General features: G+C 36.9%; 1 protein-coding gene across 8 annotated transcripts in view; it reads left to right on the plus strand.

Annotated features, from left to right (window-relative positions):
* LOC108750598 (muscle M-line assembly protein unc-89) overlaps window positions 1–17,873 on the plus strand; it is a 51,151-nt gene that overhangs the window by 21,576 nt on the left and 11,702 nt on the right. For 6 of the 8 annotated variants that reach the window (XM_018490136.1, XM_018490129.1, XM_018490131.1 and 3 more), the window contains 25 exons: window positions 1,361–1,525; window positions 1,612–1,749; window positions 1,834–2,353; window positions 2,743–3,000; window positions 3,159–3,194; window positions 4,006–4,251; window positions 4,324–4,465; window positions 4,719–5,116; window positions 5,215–6,119; window positions 6,268–6,847; window positions 7,680–7,820; window positions 8,367–8,471; window positions 8,938–9,744; window positions 10,824–11,226; window positions 11,461–11,644; window positions 11,727–12,027; window positions 12,183–12,761; window positions 12,855–13,279; window positions 13,363–14,126; window positions 14,255–14,553; window positions 14,645–15,564; window positions 15,714–16,153; window positions 16,357–16,495; window positions 16,719–17,188; window positions 17,468–17,695. In XM_018490136.1, the coding sequence (XP_018345638.1) occupies window positions 1,361–1,525; window positions 1,612–1,749; window positions 1,834–2,353; window positions 2,743–3,000; window positions 3,159–3,194; window positions 4,006–4,251; window positions 4,324–4,465; window positions 4,719–5,116; window positions 5,215–6,119; window positions 6,268–6,847; window positions 7,680–7,820; window positions 8,367–8,471; window positions 8,938–9,744; window positions 10,824–11,226; window positions 11,461–11,644; window positions 11,727–12,027; window positions 12,183–12,761; window positions 12,855–13,279; window positions 13,363–14,126; window positions 14,255–14,553; window positions 14,645–15,564; window positions 15,714–16,153; window positions 16,357–16,495; window positions 16,719–17,188; window positions 17,468–17,695 (9,593 nt within the window). The remainder of the gene's footprint in view (window positions 1–1,360; window positions 1,526–1,611; window positions 1,750–1,833; window positions 2,354–2,742; window positions 3,001–3,158; window positions 3,195–4,005; window positions 4,252–4,323; window positions 4,466–4,718; window positions 5,117–5,214; window positions 6,120–6,267; window positions 6,848–7,679; window positions 7,821–8,366; window positions 8,472–8,937; window positions 9,745–10,823; window positions 11,227–11,460; window positions 11,645–11,726; window positions 12,028–12,182; window positions 12,762–12,854; window positions 13,280–13,362; window positions 14,127–14,254; window positions 14,554–14,644; window positions 15,565–15,713; window positions 16,154–16,356; window positions 16,496–16,718; window positions 17,189–17,467; window positions 17,696–17,873) is intronic. The other 2 variants (XM_018490132.1, XM_018490133.1) reach the window with 2 other exon arrangements.

A 17,873-nucleotide genomic window follows, 5' to 3' on the forward strand; every position in this document is an offset into this window, starting at 1 on the left:
AAAGCGCTTTCCACTTTGCCTTGAAATCGTATCTCCTTGATATAATTACAGCCATTCATTCAAAATGTATTTTACAAATTGACAATTAAAGAGGCGCGAGCTGTCTGCATCATTTTATAATTAAATGATCCAAAACAATCGATTTCTCACTAACATTTAAAATGGAATTAATTTAATCGATATTAATAAATATTCTATTTCTTTTTTCAATAAATATAGAGGCGTTTTAGATCTACTAAATTACATGTCAAGATTTTTCAAATATTTCGACAGTGCTCGTAAGTTTGTTGAAGCCAAGTAGATTAATTTCATTAGCCAGCTTTAAATGGGCCAGTTGCCCGGAAAAATGAACACCAAGGTAGCAATTTCTACATTGAAGTATGAACAAGAATTCGCAATTAATAGTTTTTGGCCTATATATTATTTGTTGATAGTACTGTTGCAAACTGCCGCCGCTCTAACGACTATGTGTTTTAAAATACGCATAGTAAACATTAGCCAGAAGTTTAAAATAATACTTAATTATTACTTCGTCGACATCAACAAGTTTGCTAAATTTAGAACATAACAAGTTTGCTAAATTCAGAACCGAATCTAACTGAATGTAATCGTCATTATAATTTTAAATATAATTGAATGATTTTCTCTGTTACGAAATTCTTTCCAATTCTCGCAATAAAAAATTCTTTCGTACTTTAATATAAAATATCTTTGTAGCTATATATTCAGATAGTACAGCGAGTTCAAAAAGAATTTAAAAAGAATTTAGTGTCAATTTTATCAATTTAGAATTTATTTTCAAACACAAAAAGAATTCTTTTTCTGAACAGGTTTGAAAAGAATTCTTTTTGCATCTGGAAATAAACTCAGAATTGATAATATATGACTCTAAATTCTTTTTGTGCTATCTGGATATATATATAAATAAGCTGGAAATATATGTGCTAAAAAGACGTCGCCGAATTTCCCAAAGAATATATCTTTCGATAAATCTGGACTCTCTACATAAAAACGATGATATAGAACATTTTGCGTTTATATGAATGTGTGGGCGTTATATTGATTTAGCGAGCTAAAATGCGTGTTTGCGTCTACATAGTAGATTAATAAATATCGAGACACGATTTAGCTTTATGAAAAAACTGTGCAAACACGAGACAAGTGCAAGCATGGAAAAGCGACTGTAATAATTGAAGTATACGATACAAGTTAATTCTGTCCAAGGATGACAGTCACGATGTTGCGCAAAATTCGTGCGATCGTGTAGGCGGATTGAGGCAAATCTTATTTCGGTTTAATCCGTCGTAAAATCATCAATTTGTATAAAGAAATATTAACTGTTTACGCGTATTGTTTACAGGAGCTGGTGAAGTATTCGACCCGATTAGGTGAAAACTGCGACGATCTACAAAAGGCGTTAGAGTTGATGCTAGGAATTCCTCATAGAGCGACTGATAATAAATTTATAAGTAATATCGAAGGATACAAAGGGAATATTCACAAACTTGGTAGATTACTCACACATGTAGGTATATGTGTATTAAAAAATAGGAAGTAAATTAGAAAGTGTAAAAGAATTTTAAAAAATAACGATATATGATACGTTTTCAGGAATGGTACACGGTTATCGATAAAGAAGGAAAGAGCAAAGAAAGATACTTGTTCCTATTCAAAGCACGAATTCTCATTTGCAAAGTCAGACGCATATCGGAGGATAGATCAGTTTTCATCTTAAAGGATATTATTCGAGTAAGAGAGAATTCAAATGACATTGTGATATTTTACAATAGAAACATATAAAATAATATGACAAATTTGATCATTTTGTTTTAGTTACCGGAAGTAGAAGTGAAGGATCATCCCGATAATATACGATCCTTTGAACTACATAATCCGGCTGTATCCAATTACCCTATCACTTTAATAGCTCACAAAGACCCCGTAAAGGCTTACTGGCTCAAAGAAATTCGTCAGTACGCCAGTGATTTGGTTGCGCTTGCCGAACATGCAGCAGATGATCTTCAAGTAACCGAAGAAGTACCGGAAGGCAAGGAAGAGCTCAAGGCTCAAAGCGACGAGAAACCGGTATCGGTAAAAATCGAACCACCTGAAGCGAATCCAGGATTATTTAAAACTCAGAGTAATCCAACGAAGGTAGAAGCAAATCCGAGTCCACCAAAAACAGACGCGACTAAAGAATCCACGAAAGTTGTGGAGAAGAGGAAGGATTCCGTGAGCACGATCGACACATCGGAAATAAAGAAGACTAAGATCGAAGAAGAACAAGCAGACATGTCCCGAAGATATTCCGCGAGTCGATACAGCGCAAGCGCCTCTTCGAAAGTCGTGGAAGGTGAGAAGCTTGTTGATACTCGTATCGCCAAAAATCTTCCGTCGTAATTTGATGTAGCATGCGGATGCTTGTTAAAGTTGATAATGCAAATCAATGTTGCGCCGAATGTATATTGTAGTTGCAAATGCTTATTATATATCACTATAATATTTATATTTACGTGTTCAATTTAAGAATGTCGAAAATAATTCTTTTAAATATTAATAGAGTTTCTTCTTGAGTTCTCTTTTGGCAAAACGCCAGTAAATACTACACCATTTTTGTTCGAGTATAGTATCCAGAAAGATCCACAAAAGATAATTTCAAGATAATTTCAGATACTTAATTTGAAACCTATGGACATAATATATGTCAAGTAGTAAGGTAGTTACCAACTAATACCCCTGTAGAATATTCATCAATATCGAGCAGTCGCAATGGCGTGTCCTCATACATGGAATCAGCGGCATCCGCCATCGAGACGAGAGTGTCTTCCTCGTCGCAAGGGATGGATCGGACATCAGAAACCATGGCTTCCTACGAGACTGCAATTGCCGGTGGTAGAGCAACGGATTTGAATGTCGAAAGCAGAACTGCCAAAATCACTCTTGACACTGATGTTGGCAAACCGGTGTTTATCAAGACGATAGAAGGATGCAATGTAGAACGTAAGTATACGACGTCAAATCTTTGAACAGTTACCATATTATTGTTAATTAATAACTGGGGCGTACACAGAAGTAGCATTAAATAATTACTAGGAATAATACATACATTTTTTTTCTTTGATTATCACAAGATATAAGATACATTTTTACTGTTTTAGCGATGCAACCAAAAAAGGCATTGATACACGCCATAGGTAAAGTGACACGTACTTGCTTAGTTTATCAGCGTTCACTGTTCTCTATATTTCTTCCATATTTTTTCGTGTTCTTCTTCTAGCTAATAGAGCAAACTGCTTTTAGACGTAATATTATATTGCTGGTTAAACACGCTTTATATCGCTAAATCATAGATGTCTGCCATATACAACATCTACACTAAACATTTATATTCACTACACTGATATGTTACTCTGATACCAATATCACATCAACCCTCACAGACATTTACATCGACATATCTTCACAATTCACACATTATATTGCTTCTTCAGTCGATTTTTATAGATAGTAAAGTGACATTGAAGCATTTGTTTAGAAATATATACATATCTATATACATTATATTTTCTGCGAGGTTTTTTATAGCAAATTAATTTTTTGTTAGTTATTAAAAGATAATATCCTTTGATATACATTTTACATTTTAAAATTTGTTATACACATATGCACATTCATATTTCCAGGAAGCAAAAGCAGTGTTATGTGTTAATTACATTCAATATTGTATATGCACATGTAGTCAGATCGTATGAATTGTATTGGGCACATTTAATAATTATATTAAATCTATTCTGTAATTTTTATATTCCTTCCTATTTTGATGCTCACATAAAGAGATAAATTATAATGTATGATACTATTTATTTTGAGTATTTTAGATACAGGACGAGATTTTATACAGGATGATTGTATTGGAATTGACGAATTCGTTTCTCATACCATTCTCATTTTCTTCGGAATCACGATGTGTCGTTGCTTTGCTCTAATTCGAGTTGTCTTTTATAGCCGGAGAAGTTGCCACTTTCGAGTGCACGATGTTAACTAGCGATCCGACCGTAAGGATACAATGGTTGAAGGATAACAAACCGATGGAAGACAAGTTGGCTGATCGTGTCACCACCACACTGACTGAAAATATATGTAAGCTTGAGATCCAAAACGTTCACGAATCAGATTCCGGCATATACATTGCACGTGCTCTGAATGTAAACGGTGAAGCGACGTGCACTGCTCAGTTAGTGGTTCAAAAATGTAAGTTATATTACAATGTTACTTCTAAAAATAAATAATTTTATGTTTTTATTGATATAAAAAATATTGCAGTGAGTCCGGAAGAGAAAAAAGCAAGGGCAGAAGCAAACTCTCCTATATTCTTGGTGCGTCTGAAGGATACCGAGCTCCTTGAGAATACCTACCTACGTTTTATGATCAAAGTCAAAGGGGATCCTAATCCGGAAATACAGTTGTAAGTTCTAAACTTTCTCTACTACAAAAATCTCTATTTGTAAAATTTATATTTTAGGAATAAAAAAAATTTGATTTTAAATAAAAGAAAGGGATTCTTAAATAAAAGCAAGGGACTCTTTTTAACTATCAAATTATATAACAAAAATTTAAAAGATGTGCAATAAACATTAGAAAGATGTTGAAAAATCGGAACATTTCTTTTAAATATCTGTTATTTGCGAATTAACACATTAACGCACATTTTTTCTTAGCTTTAAGGATAGTACCTTAATTGACGCAAAGTACGAACGTGTGAAGATCATTCGAGACAACGCCGAGAAGGGATTTTACGAATTAGTGATTGCTGATGTTCAGAAGCAGGACGCTGGAAAATATTCATGCACAGCTATTAATCGCTATGGCGAAGCCACGTGCGAGGGGGTGGTGACAGTGACCGATGAAAAGCCACTTTTCCAAGGTCTTCCTGAAGGTCTCCTTGAGCTTGGAACCGAGCCACGATTTATTTGGACGCGTGACGGACAGACATTTGATCCTGAGGAGAGATTTAAAGTTCTCTTCAAGGATAATGAAGACACTCTGGCACTGGTGTTTCAACATGTGAAGCCCGAGGACGCCGGTCTTTACACGTGCGTGGCGCAAACCAGCACAGGTAAAGATAATATTGTAATAATTAATATTAATTTAATATTGTTGTTGTATTTCAAATTGTATTAATATGTTAATTCATGTAAATTCTTAAATACATAGGTAATATTAGCTGCAGTGCAGAGCTGACAGTACAGGGCGCTGTGAATCAATTGCTGAAGGATCCAGAAAAACCGAAACTTCAAACAGAATCGAAGCAATCCGAGGTGAGCGCCGGTGGCTCTGCGATGTTGGACCTCCAGGTGAAGGGATATCCCAAGCCGGATATCAAATGGACCAAGGATGGTCAGGAGATTATAGCTGGTGGTAGGATCAAATACCTCTGGGAAGATGAGGAATCCTTGTCATTGGTCATTAAACAAGTTACCGCTAAAGACGCCGGAGTTTATACCATTAGAGCAAAGAACGATCTTGGAGAAGACAGTACACAGATCGAGCTAATTGTGAAATCTGCGCCAAAGATCACGAAGAAACAGTCTGATATGATGATTATGATTGAAGAGACAGGCACGATGACTGTGCAAGTGGAAGCTACTCCGGCACCGGAAGTGACTTGGTACAAGGATGGTCAGTTGATTGAGGAGAGCAATCGTATCAAGATCATTAAGGAGAACAGCGACACATACAAGCTTGTAATAAAAAATGCCAAATTGACTGATGCTGGTTCATACTCGATTGTTGCGCGAAACGAGATCAATCAGACAACTGAGATCTGGAAGGTCGGAATCAGATGCCCACCGAAGATTAAGAAGGGACTGGGCGAGCCACGAGTAATTAACGAGGGTGATACATTGAATCTCTTGATTGAGGTAGAGTCTGATGGAGAACCAACAATCAACTGGTACAAAGACGGACAGCTTTTGACTGCGAGCGATCGCGTGAAGATGACGAAAAACGGAAACAATTATATACTTACAGTCAGCGGTGCAAAAGTAGAAGATGCGGCGATTTACAAAGCCGAAGTGGTGAACAAGCATGGAACGATTTCGGACGAGACGAGAATCAGGGTATATAATTTGATCCTCGAATCTAAAATATATTTTGTAAATAATCTTTTATATTTTGCTTAACTAAAGTTTATTTATTTGGAATTAAAAAATTCTGCGATTATTTTTTAAATTTTTTACTTCTAATATCTTTGCGATATTATTGCAGGTGCGTGGTATACCGACGTTCAAGACGAAATTGTGCGACATTACTGCAAACGAGGGCGAGTTAAACGTCGAATTTGTAGTCGAGGTCGAAGGCTTCCCGAAGCCAAATGTGCATTGGTTTCTGGGAGATGTTGAAATCACAGAGAAGCGCACAGAGTACACTCGCGTAGAAGAAGGCGACAATTATAAGCTTATCATTAAGGAGGTGAAAACCGAGTTGAAGGGTCATTATACTTGTAAGGTGGAGAATGAATATGGTGAAAACTCGAGCAGTTCCAACTTGACAGTAAATACTCGGCCGAAGCTTTTGAAGAAATTAGCAGACCAGAGGTTAACAGAGGGTGAAACGCTGCAGTTGACATTTGAAGTTTCCGGCACGCCAGATCCAGAAGTCAAGTGGTACAAGGATGGCGAAGAAGTGACAGCGGATGCCAGAATCAAAATCACTAGGGACAGCCAGCGCAGTGAGAGCTACGATTTAACGGTGACATTACTAAAGGGTAGCGACGGAGGTTTGTACGAGGTGCGGGCAGAAAACGAATTGGGTTACGTCACCAGCAAGAGTAAAGTCATCGTGTTGAGTAAGTTTCCGCATTAAGTTTCTTTATTTTCTTTTTCTAACTCTAGAACTTGAGTCCGTTCGACGCGAATCCGGTTCTAAGTCCGATTAAAAAAAATTGTCATATTACAAATTATCAAATTTAATACAAATATAATAACGAAATGATAGCATGATATTTATGATAACAAATAATTGTACTTCAAAAATAATTAATTTTTTAAAGGTTGTATTGTAATTTGCGGAATAGCAATATTTCTTCTTGTAATTTACAATCAAGTTCTAGAGTTAATCGCGAGGATAATTTTAGCAGAGTTAAAAAATCTTATGAAGGCTATCATTTGCTGGAACGGTATACAGCAATAAACATTTCTAATTTTTGAGAAATCGCAGTGGTAAAGTCGTCATATTTTGACAGCATTCAGTAAGTATTAAATATATAAATAAAGCTATATGATTCCCTTTTCATTTTGTTCTGCCGATATGACATCTTAAGATTTTTTTTAGACGGCCTTTAGCAACGAAGTTCAATGGACAGATTTTTTTCTCATAGTTTCTGTGTAAAAAAATCTGTGTGTAAAAACAATTCTCCTGATTTCCTTAAACGAAAGGGAGAAACATCATTTTTGACGCGTCACATTATTGACGTTGACGCAAAATGTGTTCTCTGTTTTTTCTTTCTGTATTTTTATTAATCCATTTGTAGATTATCATACAATTGATTTTGTGGTGCTCTGAGAAATTCTTTCGATATATTTTCTTGACTTTTTTAAATCTCTAAATGTCATAACATGTTGACATATCGCGTCTTGAAACACGTCATGACAAAGACTCGAAAGAATGTACTTCTATAGCTAAGACGGAAGATGAGAAGGTAAAACCTCCGAAAGAAAAAGCCGAGGAGGTGAAGATAGCAGAAACCCAGACGAAGAAATTGATAAAGGAACAATTGCCACAGGAAGAGACTCTGCGCGCTGAAGAGTCGGAATCGGAAGGTAATCATGTGCGCTAACTTGATTAGCTCAATTAGAATGCAAGAGAAACGCGAAGTTTTGACTTTCCTGCATTTGAAACGCTACAACGCTTTGATAATTACAAGAGTACGCTTCGATAAGAGTTTCTTTACGTGTTAGGAAAATTTTACTCTAGAATCGAAACATATGTTAGATAATTAGTCAGATTAAAAGATAATTAGTTAGATAATTATAGTATCAGAGAGAACACTGCATGCTAGAACCAACTACATTTTTGTAACATATAGATTTTTTAAATCTTGTTTGATTTTCTTTGTTAGACGTATCTTCATCGAGGATCTCAGAATTAATAATTAGAAACAGTTACTTTGCTGTCGATCATTTTTTGAAAGTTTGTTTAAGCGCGTACAATACCGATTTTAACAAATTAGGTATATATTTGTGTAATTTGCATTATGTATTGTAATTTATCACGCAATACGCACGCACACCCGCTATGTAACTGAGCATCGAGAAGGTATATGGTTAAAGTCATTTGGCGGTAGAAACAATATCTGATAAATTTAGGTCGTGTCAAACTGGAGAAACAAAACATCCAAGTAATTCAAGGGGACAATGAAACAATCACGATCTCTATGGCCTCTACGACATCACACGAAGCTATACTTACAGGTAATCTTACGTATACCATACATTATCAGTCAACCGAAAAAATATTCAATCAACATAAAAATTCAAAAGACTTCTTTTAGAAGAATCTTGTAAAGTCTTTTAGACGTTTATGTTGTCTGGATATTTCATAACTGACAGCTTGTTACACAAACAAACGGGAAACGCAAAGCTGTAATGCTTTTGCTGAAAACAAAATGTACTCAGACAAAGATTGTTTCGCTTCAAAATTTTCATCATCTATTTTTAACATAGTCGAACAGGCGCGTGTTTCTGTCTGACATATTATAACATACATCGTATGATTTAAATAATAAGCGTGCAACTTATGGAAACAGCTCTATGTATAATAATCGCAACTTTAGTAACGATACGAAGAGATCGTTTCTAAAGATTTTGAAGGCATATATTATGCGTAATTGTACGCGGGATGTTGGTAGTTGAAGATATTAGATTAGACCATTCACAGGTCCCGGTGAAAGTCACACAATCAGCAAGATGACGGCAACCAAAGTCGAGTGTCGGGAATTCGGTGTTGATTCGGGACCTCGCGTTGAAGAAATCGCTTCTTATGCTTACACCGTGCAAGAAGAAAATTCTAAGCCACAAAACGGTGTGTTGATCGAGGAATTCTCCGAAACTGAAGAGAAGAAGTCAAATTTAGGTGTCAATCAAGGCGTTACAATTGTTTCCGTTTCTGACGACGAATCGACTTTGAAAGCATTATCGCGAGACGTCAGCACGGAGGATGTTCAATCGGCTGATCAACTCCCGGAGGATCAGAAAACAACGAATGGTATTCTTGATGAACTTTCTTTCAATGAAACGCCAGCAGGGCAAAAAACTTTGGAGGATATTAAGTCACATAGAATCTCCAGGATCACTGAAACCATCGCCGAGGAGCAATCCTTGGAAGAATCGTTATCGGCGACATTGTCGAATCAAACTTTGAAGCGAGAAAGTCTGGACGTGAAGACAATAAACTTGCCCAGTCAAAGTTCTACAATTAGCGATACGAGTCCGGTGAAAAAGATCGCGGAGAAAACTTTAGATCGACAAAACTCAGCTGTCGAGTTATCGAAGGAAACCACGAAGCTTGAGAAGACAAAAGCTTCAGCGATATCAAATGAAACGCTGTCGAGACAGAGTTCTCAAAAAGCACAGCTTGATGACGACGAGGAGATCGACGAGGAGATGAAGGACCTTTTAGCTCGAGTTAAACGACAACGTAGCGTATTAGATGAAATCCTCGATAAAGAATCGAGCAAAGAGTCAGGTACAGTGAGGTTCCATCGATAGCTTTAACAGTTAACTCTAATCTCGCAGCACTACGATTCATCGAAAAACATATTGTTGCACCGTCTCTATCTGTGACTTTATCTATCCATCTCGCTAATTGTCTTACTTTTTTTTTTCTCTCGCATGTTGCTCTTACAATTTTATATAACATTCGCATGCTCGCATGGAAATATAAATATCTATAATAGAAAGTTTATCGATAGAAACTTACAAGAATATATTTGTAATTTTTAGAAACTATCTGCTCTGTCTTTCTTGATATTTATGATATATTAATATATGGTATATTAATATAACTTTTATTTGAAATATTCATTATTAATCAAGATATATTATTTATGCTTCCATGCGTAATATTTGCTACTTGTATTTTTGGAATTTCGATTTTTATAGCATTACTCTTCACCAACTTAAAAGAAATATTAAGGTAAGATTGTGAGGCTTTTAATCTAAAATATGATAGTTAACTTTTTTATATAATTTTCACTATGCAGTTTTCTGAGCACCTGTTTAACCAAGAACTTCTAGGTAAGTATATTAAGAGAACATACAACTTAATATAGAAATAAAAATGATGAATAAATAGATGTAATTGCATTTAGATTTATATTTGCACATATTTTTTAAAAAGAAGACATGATAGTGTTGTTTTTATTTTAAGTACCTAAATTTCGAAATAATATATATTTACTATTGGTATTGTAGTTTTAATGTTCTTATTACCAGCAATTTTAAATAATTGATTTCAATTATATATATAAGTTAATTAAATATTTAAAAATTAAAATTTATACAAAAAAAAATATATTGTGACAAAATAAATTATAGAATATCACATAACTATCTACAATATATATAAATTAAAATATATATTATAACAGCGTTCTCTGTAAAAAAAATTTGATTGCATAACAATGTTCTTTGGTCAATCATAGCCTGATGCCTTCTATTACTACCAATTTACTGACAGGAGGAATAGTTTGTTTAAACAAGACATGCTTCCTTGCAAAATAAATTTTTTAAATAAATAACTGATTCACATCTTTTTCCTCGTAGCTCCGCCTCACGTCGTGAGCACAGATCTCACCGATCGAATGATCTTCGAGACACAGAACACGAAGTTCGAGGTGAAGGCCACTGGTTTACCAAGACCAGACGCGAAATGGCTTAAAGACGGTAAGATTCTTCGATCCGGAGAACGGATAAGGATCACAACTTCAGGGGAATCGAACGAGCTGGATCTCAGCAAGGCTACCCTCGAAGACGAGGGTCTTTACTCGTGCGTTCTGACGAACAAATTGGGCGAAGAAGTCATAGACGGCTACCTGACTGTCAGAACTGTCGACGAGCTCCGGAAACCGAGATTTACCGAACCTCTTAACGATGTCGATGTTGCCTTTGAGGCTAACGGCGAATTTAAAGCTGTCTTTACAGCCGATCCGATTCCGGATGTCACATGGTATATATTTACAGTATATGTCATAGATTTTAAGAGGTTTTCAGTAAATATGGAATTTTATTTATATGAAAAAATTAAAAATAATAAGAAGAAAATATTATATTCTTCTTTTCATTCTTCTTTTCAATCTATAAGTCTATTTTATCTTAAAAAATATATTTATGTATTGTATATAATTAAAATACATTGTTTAAGTCGAAAAATGTTATTTTGTATACAAATATATTTTTTCAGGTACTACAAAGGTAACGAAATTCCGCCTGATGATTCTAGAATTAAAGGGACTATTACTAACCAACCGGCAGCGGATAAATTGACAGAAAGTAAAGTCACATTGAAAGTCCCAAAATGTACCAAAGAAGATACGGGAGAATATACTTTGAAATTAAAGAATAAGTGGGGTGAAGCCGAAAGTAACGTAAGTAGTTGAATATAGAGTAACAAATGATTGCAAAATATAAAAGATTATTTAATAATTAATGGGATTTTTACACTTTTAGGCATTCTTGAGTCTTTTATTGAAACCAGAAATTGACAGCTTTAGAGATCATACTGAATCAGTTGACGAGCGAGTTGAATGGCAAGCTGTGATTAAAGGAAATCCGAAACCCGATGTTAAATGGATGAAGGACAGTACGGAGCTGCAGAAGGACGAACGGTATGACATGGAAGAAGATAAGAGAAACTGCAAATACAAACTTATTATTAAGAAGCTCAGTCTAGGAGATAAAGGCATCTATACTGTTACGGCAAAGAATTATTTGGGCGAAACAAGTGCTCAAGCTACTCTTACGCCTCACAGTAAGTAAATCAACCTTCAAACAAACATAACACGCGCAAGCAATAGAAAATGGAAAAATTTAAATTGTTGAAAATGGAAAAATATTTTGTAGATATTTCTGTTTGAATAGATTAAAGGAATTCGGAATAAAAACACATTTACATTCTCTTTGTAGCTGAAGCTCCAGTCTTCTTGAAGAATTTATCGAAAATGCAATGTTGCGATCGCGAGGATATCGAATTGAAGATACGCGCGACTGGCATTCCGAGGCCTAGCGTAGAATGGTTGAAAAACGGTGAAATTATCAAGGAAGATGAAAGATACCAGGTGACGACTCACGTGGATGGCATAGTGGACAGTAATCTTTTCATCAAAACCTTCTGTGCAAAAGATGTCGGTACAATAACATGTAAAGCGAGTAATGTCGCCGGAAGCGTGCAAACCAACTGCGATTTATCCATGACATTGACCGCGCCTTCTTTTGGTAAAGCGTTACCAAGATCAGCGGAAGTCGACGAAGGCGAGCCTCTAGAGCTGAAGGCCAAGATAGATGGTAGCCCGATACCCAATGTCGCTTGGTTCAAGGACGGTGAAAAAATCACGCCAGACGATCATGTGAAGATCAGCACTTTGCCGGACGGTACTACAAAGCTTACGATTGATGTGGTAAAGCCCACCGATTGTGGTGCCTACAAGCTCGTCGTTGCAAATCCTAGCGGTGACAATTCTTCGCTTTGTGCTGTCGCTGTCACGCGTAAGTAAATTTTATTTTCTCTTTATCAAATCTTTGTATTATGATATTCGTAATACGATCATTATCTTAATATAAGATTTGCGTTTGTTACAGCTGAACGAAGGAGACCATCGTTCACGAAGCCTCTGGAAGATACAAAAGCTGTGGTTGGGCAACCACTGAAACTGGAAGCTCAAATTTTAGCGTTCCCAAATCCGCAGGTACAATGGTTCAAAGACGGAATACCATTAAGACATACGAAGGAAATGTATTTCACGAACGAACCAAACGGTCTTATCGGATTGAAAATGGATTATGTACGTCCAGAAGACGCAGGGACCTATTCGGTGATTGTATCCAACGCACTCGGTGAAATCACGGGTACGGCTAAGGTAGAAGTGGAAGAACGAGAGAAGAGACCAGAATTTGTCGCGAGTCTTCAACCGCAAACCGTTGTTGAAGGTTTCCCGGTAAAGATGGAAGTGAAGACTATAGGAAAACCGACGCCCGAACTTCAATGGCTACGAAACAATGAAGAAGTATGATAATATTGATATATTTCAAATTAACATATTTATTTTTCAACAAAACGATGCTTATATAATTAAATTCTTTCTCTCAGATTATCCCAGACAATAAACATGTAAAGATCGTCAGTCAACCGGATGGTAGTCAAGCTCTGATTCTCGATAAGGCAATGCCAGAAGACGTCGGCGTGTATCAGGTAGTAGCTGGTAATACGGAAGGCACTGCGTCCTGCAAAGCTAAGCTAGACGTTGCTGGCAAGGTGAGACCGGACACGCCGGAGGAAAAGCCGGCATTCACCAGTCCCATGCGCGATATATCTGTCGAGGAGGGCCAGCCATTAACGCTGGATGTGTCATTTGTTGGTAATCCAATTCCCAACGTAAACTGGACGAAAGATGGTGAACCGATTGAGCCATCGGAACGTGTGACGACGAGCTGCGACGGGAAAAAGGTCGGTCTACAAATTGATCCATGCAAGCCCAAAGACGCGGGCGTTTACGGCTGTCGATTAAGCAATCCACTGGGTGAAGATGCCATCAGCGCAAATGCCATTGTTCGCAAAGTGTATCAGTCGCCAACCTTCACACAAAAGTTTACAGATCTACAACAGTTACCCACGTTCGACGCCAAGTTCCCGGCCCGCGTAACTGGCATACCACAACCGGAAGTAACCTGGTATTTCAATGACAAGCCGATCTTAAGGGACGACGACAAATACAAGATAAAACGCGACGGTGATGCCTGCTGCCTGTACGTGAAAGATTGTGCATACGATGATTCAGGACGGTACAGATGTAAAGCAGTTAACAAGGGCGGCGAGGTGGAATGCGCAGCAAATCTAGCTATAGTTGATAAAATGTAAGATTTTTTCTAAGAAAAAAGATTTTTTAGCTGTTTCATATATACATATGTTAACCAAAAGATATATAACAAAAAAACATATTTAACCAAAAATTACTGAACATCTGTAACATCTGTAATTTTAGCCAAAAAATGCAGAAGGTCGAGCCGCCGACATTCTTGAAGAGAATCGGCGATTGTGAAGTCTACAGAGGTATGCCGGCTAAGTTCACCGCGTGCGTCACGGGGTATCCGGAGCCTGACTTTGAGTGGTATCGTAATGGTGACCGGATTTGGCCCACTGATCGCATCAGAATGGACCAGGAGGGTAGTTTATTACGGCTCATGATATACAATGTGGACGACTTGGATGCCGGAAAATACATGCTGAAGATATCTAATCCTCATGGTGAGGATTCATGTAGTGCCGAGATGATTTACGAATGTAAGTAAATGTAAACTTTACCTTCGGGGATGTATGTTACGAGATTTTAAAAATATTCAAGTCATTTTTACGCTTCATTTTTCAATTTCAGCTTTGGAACCACGAGCAAAGAGACCTCTTGCCGATCAGTATGCGGATTACGATAAATACCAAAAGTCCGGCATTCCATTGCCTCTGGCAGACCGTCCAATCATTAGCCGCATGATGGATCGACATCTTACTTTATCGTGGAAGCCATCGATCCCGATCGGGCCGCGAATACCTGTAACCTATTTGGTGGAGATGTGCGAACTCCCGGATGGCGATTGGTTCACCGCTCGCAGTGGTATTCGCAGCTGTGTCTGTGATATTCGCAATCTCGAGCCGTTCCGTGATTACAAGTTCCGCATTCGCGTGGAGAACAAATACGGCATAAGCGATCCATCGCCGTTCGCGCAAACCTATCGCGCTAAATTGGAACCAGAACCGCCCAAGTTCTTCCCATATTTACCCCCTGGGATCGACTTCCGTCCGGAAACTAGTCCTTACTTCCCGAAAGATTTTGACATCGAACGACCTCCGCACGATGGTTATGCTCAGGCGCCTAGATTTTTGCGCCAGGAACACGACACTCAATACGGCGTGAAAAATCACAATTCCAATCTCTTCTGGTTCGTCTATGGCTATCCCAAGCCGAAAATGACTTATTACTTCAACAATCAACTGATTGAATCGGGCGGTCGATACGATCAGAGTTATACTAGAAATGGCCAGGCGACTCTGTTTATCAATAGAATGCTTGAGAGAGACGAGGGTGTTTATGAGGCCGTTGCTACAAATGAACATGGCGAGGCCAGGCAAAAAGTTATTTTAAAAATCGCTGAGTATCCCACATTTATCGAAAGACCCGAAGAGACTGTTGTGATGATGAGAAGAACCGGCCAATTGACTGCTCGCGTAACTGGCGTGCCTTATCCAGAGCTTAAGTGGTACAAGGACTGGAAACCTATAGCTTCATCTTCCAGAATCAGAGTATTTTCCGTTCATATTTATATTATGCAAAGATCCTGATTTCACTGCAGAATAATATCTTATTGCGTTTTTAAAAATAAAATATATCTATTTTTAATTAAAAACTTCATTTAAAGATATTTTAATTAAAAGGATACCTTTTTAATTAGATTCAGTTTATCGAACCCGACATTACGACTCTCATTGTCAACGATGCCATTGTGAAGGATGAGGGCCTTTACTCGATCAGCGCGGGTAATGTGGCCGGTTCAATATCCTGCTCGGTGATGTTGCACGTGGAAGAAAACGAGCACGAATATGGATATAGAACATATAGGAAGAAGATGGATGTGAAACCACACGATAAGCCGATTGACGATTTGTATGATCTAGGTGACGAGTTAGGTCGTGGTACTCAAGGTGTGACTTATCATGCAGTCGAACGGAGTACCGGAAGAAATTATGCTTCTAAGATTATGCACGGACGCGGTGATCTCAAACCATTTATGTATAATGAAATGGAAGCAATGAACAGCTTGCATCACCGTAAAATATTACGATTGCACGATGCCTTCGAAACGGACAATTCGGTCACATTGGTCATGGAATTGTATCCTTTATTATTTCCGTATTTGATTTGCCTTACATATAACATCAGGATAAATGTTGAAATAACTATAAAATACTTTTCCTAGTTTTTTTTATTAATTATAATTAATTATTATTAATTAAAATTCTTTATTCTTTTGATGTGTCAAAGTAACACGATTGGATCAAAATCCGGCAGAACAATCCTTAATGATGATAATTTAGAGCGGCCGGTGGCGAATTAGTGGACAATCTCACAAGACAAGAACATTATACTGAAATAGATATCGCTCGTTATATACGCCAATTATTATGGGGATTGGAATATATACATGGAAATCATTACGCACATCTCGGTCTGACGGTAAGTTATTTAAAAATAAATTTTTTTAAAGAGATATGACATTTTCGAATAATCAGTGATTTGTAGAATTTCTTTTTATATCACTTAATCTACTTAAAGCGAACATAGAGTTTGAAATTTAAATATAATAGAAATAAAAAATCCTTTTTTTTTTTTATAGATATTTCTACATGAAATCTTAACTTTGCTAAAATTAGTATATTTGAATATTTTTTTATTGTAGCTCGGCGATCTACTTGTTTCCCACGCTGGAGGAGATGACCTAAAGATCGGAGATTTTGGATTGGCTCGTAAAATTTCGCAAACAAAGTTGATGACCTTGGCATATGGTATGCCAGAATATATTGCACCGGAAGTAACTAATAACGAAGGCGTTAGCTACGGTGCAGACATGTGGTCTGTTGGAATAATTACTTACATTTTGCTATCGGGTATCTCGCCGTTTAGAGGTGCGAACGATAGAGAGACGCTGAAGAAGATTAGAGAAGGCAAATGGGATTTCGATGACCGATGGAAAAATATCTCGAACGAAGCGCAGGACTTTATTCATAATTTATTGGTGTACAATGTCGATAAAAGAATGGATGTTAGGACTGCTTTGGCTCATCCATGGTTTAATTACATTGACAGCTCGCCACCAGAACCCTACAGGATACCTTCCGAAAATTTAAAGAATTATTATAAACTTTATCGGTAAGAACAGACTATTATCTTTTAACAACACATTTTAAAGGCGAAAATAAATTTTGCACAATCTAGGATTCTGTAAATGTAACTATTTTCTTTAACTTAAGTAGAAGTTGAATACAGAAAAAAAAGGATTATGCGTGCAAAAAATATATTTGTGAAATTTGCGCAATCACAACAATATTCAGAAAGACATGCTTCTATTAATAAAGTATTCTATTAGTAAAGTTAATGTAATTTATCATTTTGAGAAAGTTTGATCGCGAATGAAACACATTTTTATAGCGATTGGTACAGCAATGCTTCGTGCCGCACGTGGTATCGTAGAAGCAAACTGGAGACAGCATTTGACGATCCTTCACGAATGGTATATCCACCCGGGCATAAATTCACACCTGAACCTGAGAAGAGTCACAGTCCATTAAGGAAGCGTTCACCTAGAACATGGGAAAATCAAATACCATCCAGGGAACCAATTGACACAGAAATCGGAATAATCAACAGTGAAAGCCAGTAAGCAGACGTTGTAAAATAAATATATCGGATTTGATTTTTAAAATAGAAATTCTGATTTTTATTTTAATATTAAATTTCGAATAGCACGTCCATAAAAAATACCTAAATAATTGATAAAAAACACGTCGAATCATATAATCTTATATAATTTCTCTCTCTCTCTCTCTCTCTCTCA

Source organism: Trachymyrmex septentrionalis, unplaced genomic scaffold, assembly GCF_001594115.1.
Source record: "Trachymyrmex septentrionalis isolate Tsep2-gDNA-1 unplaced genomic scaffold, Tsep1.0 scaffold37, whole genome shotgun sequence".
NCBI lineage: Eukaryota > Metazoa > Arthropoda > Insecta > Hymenoptera > Formicidae > Trachymyrmex > Trachymyrmex septentrionalis.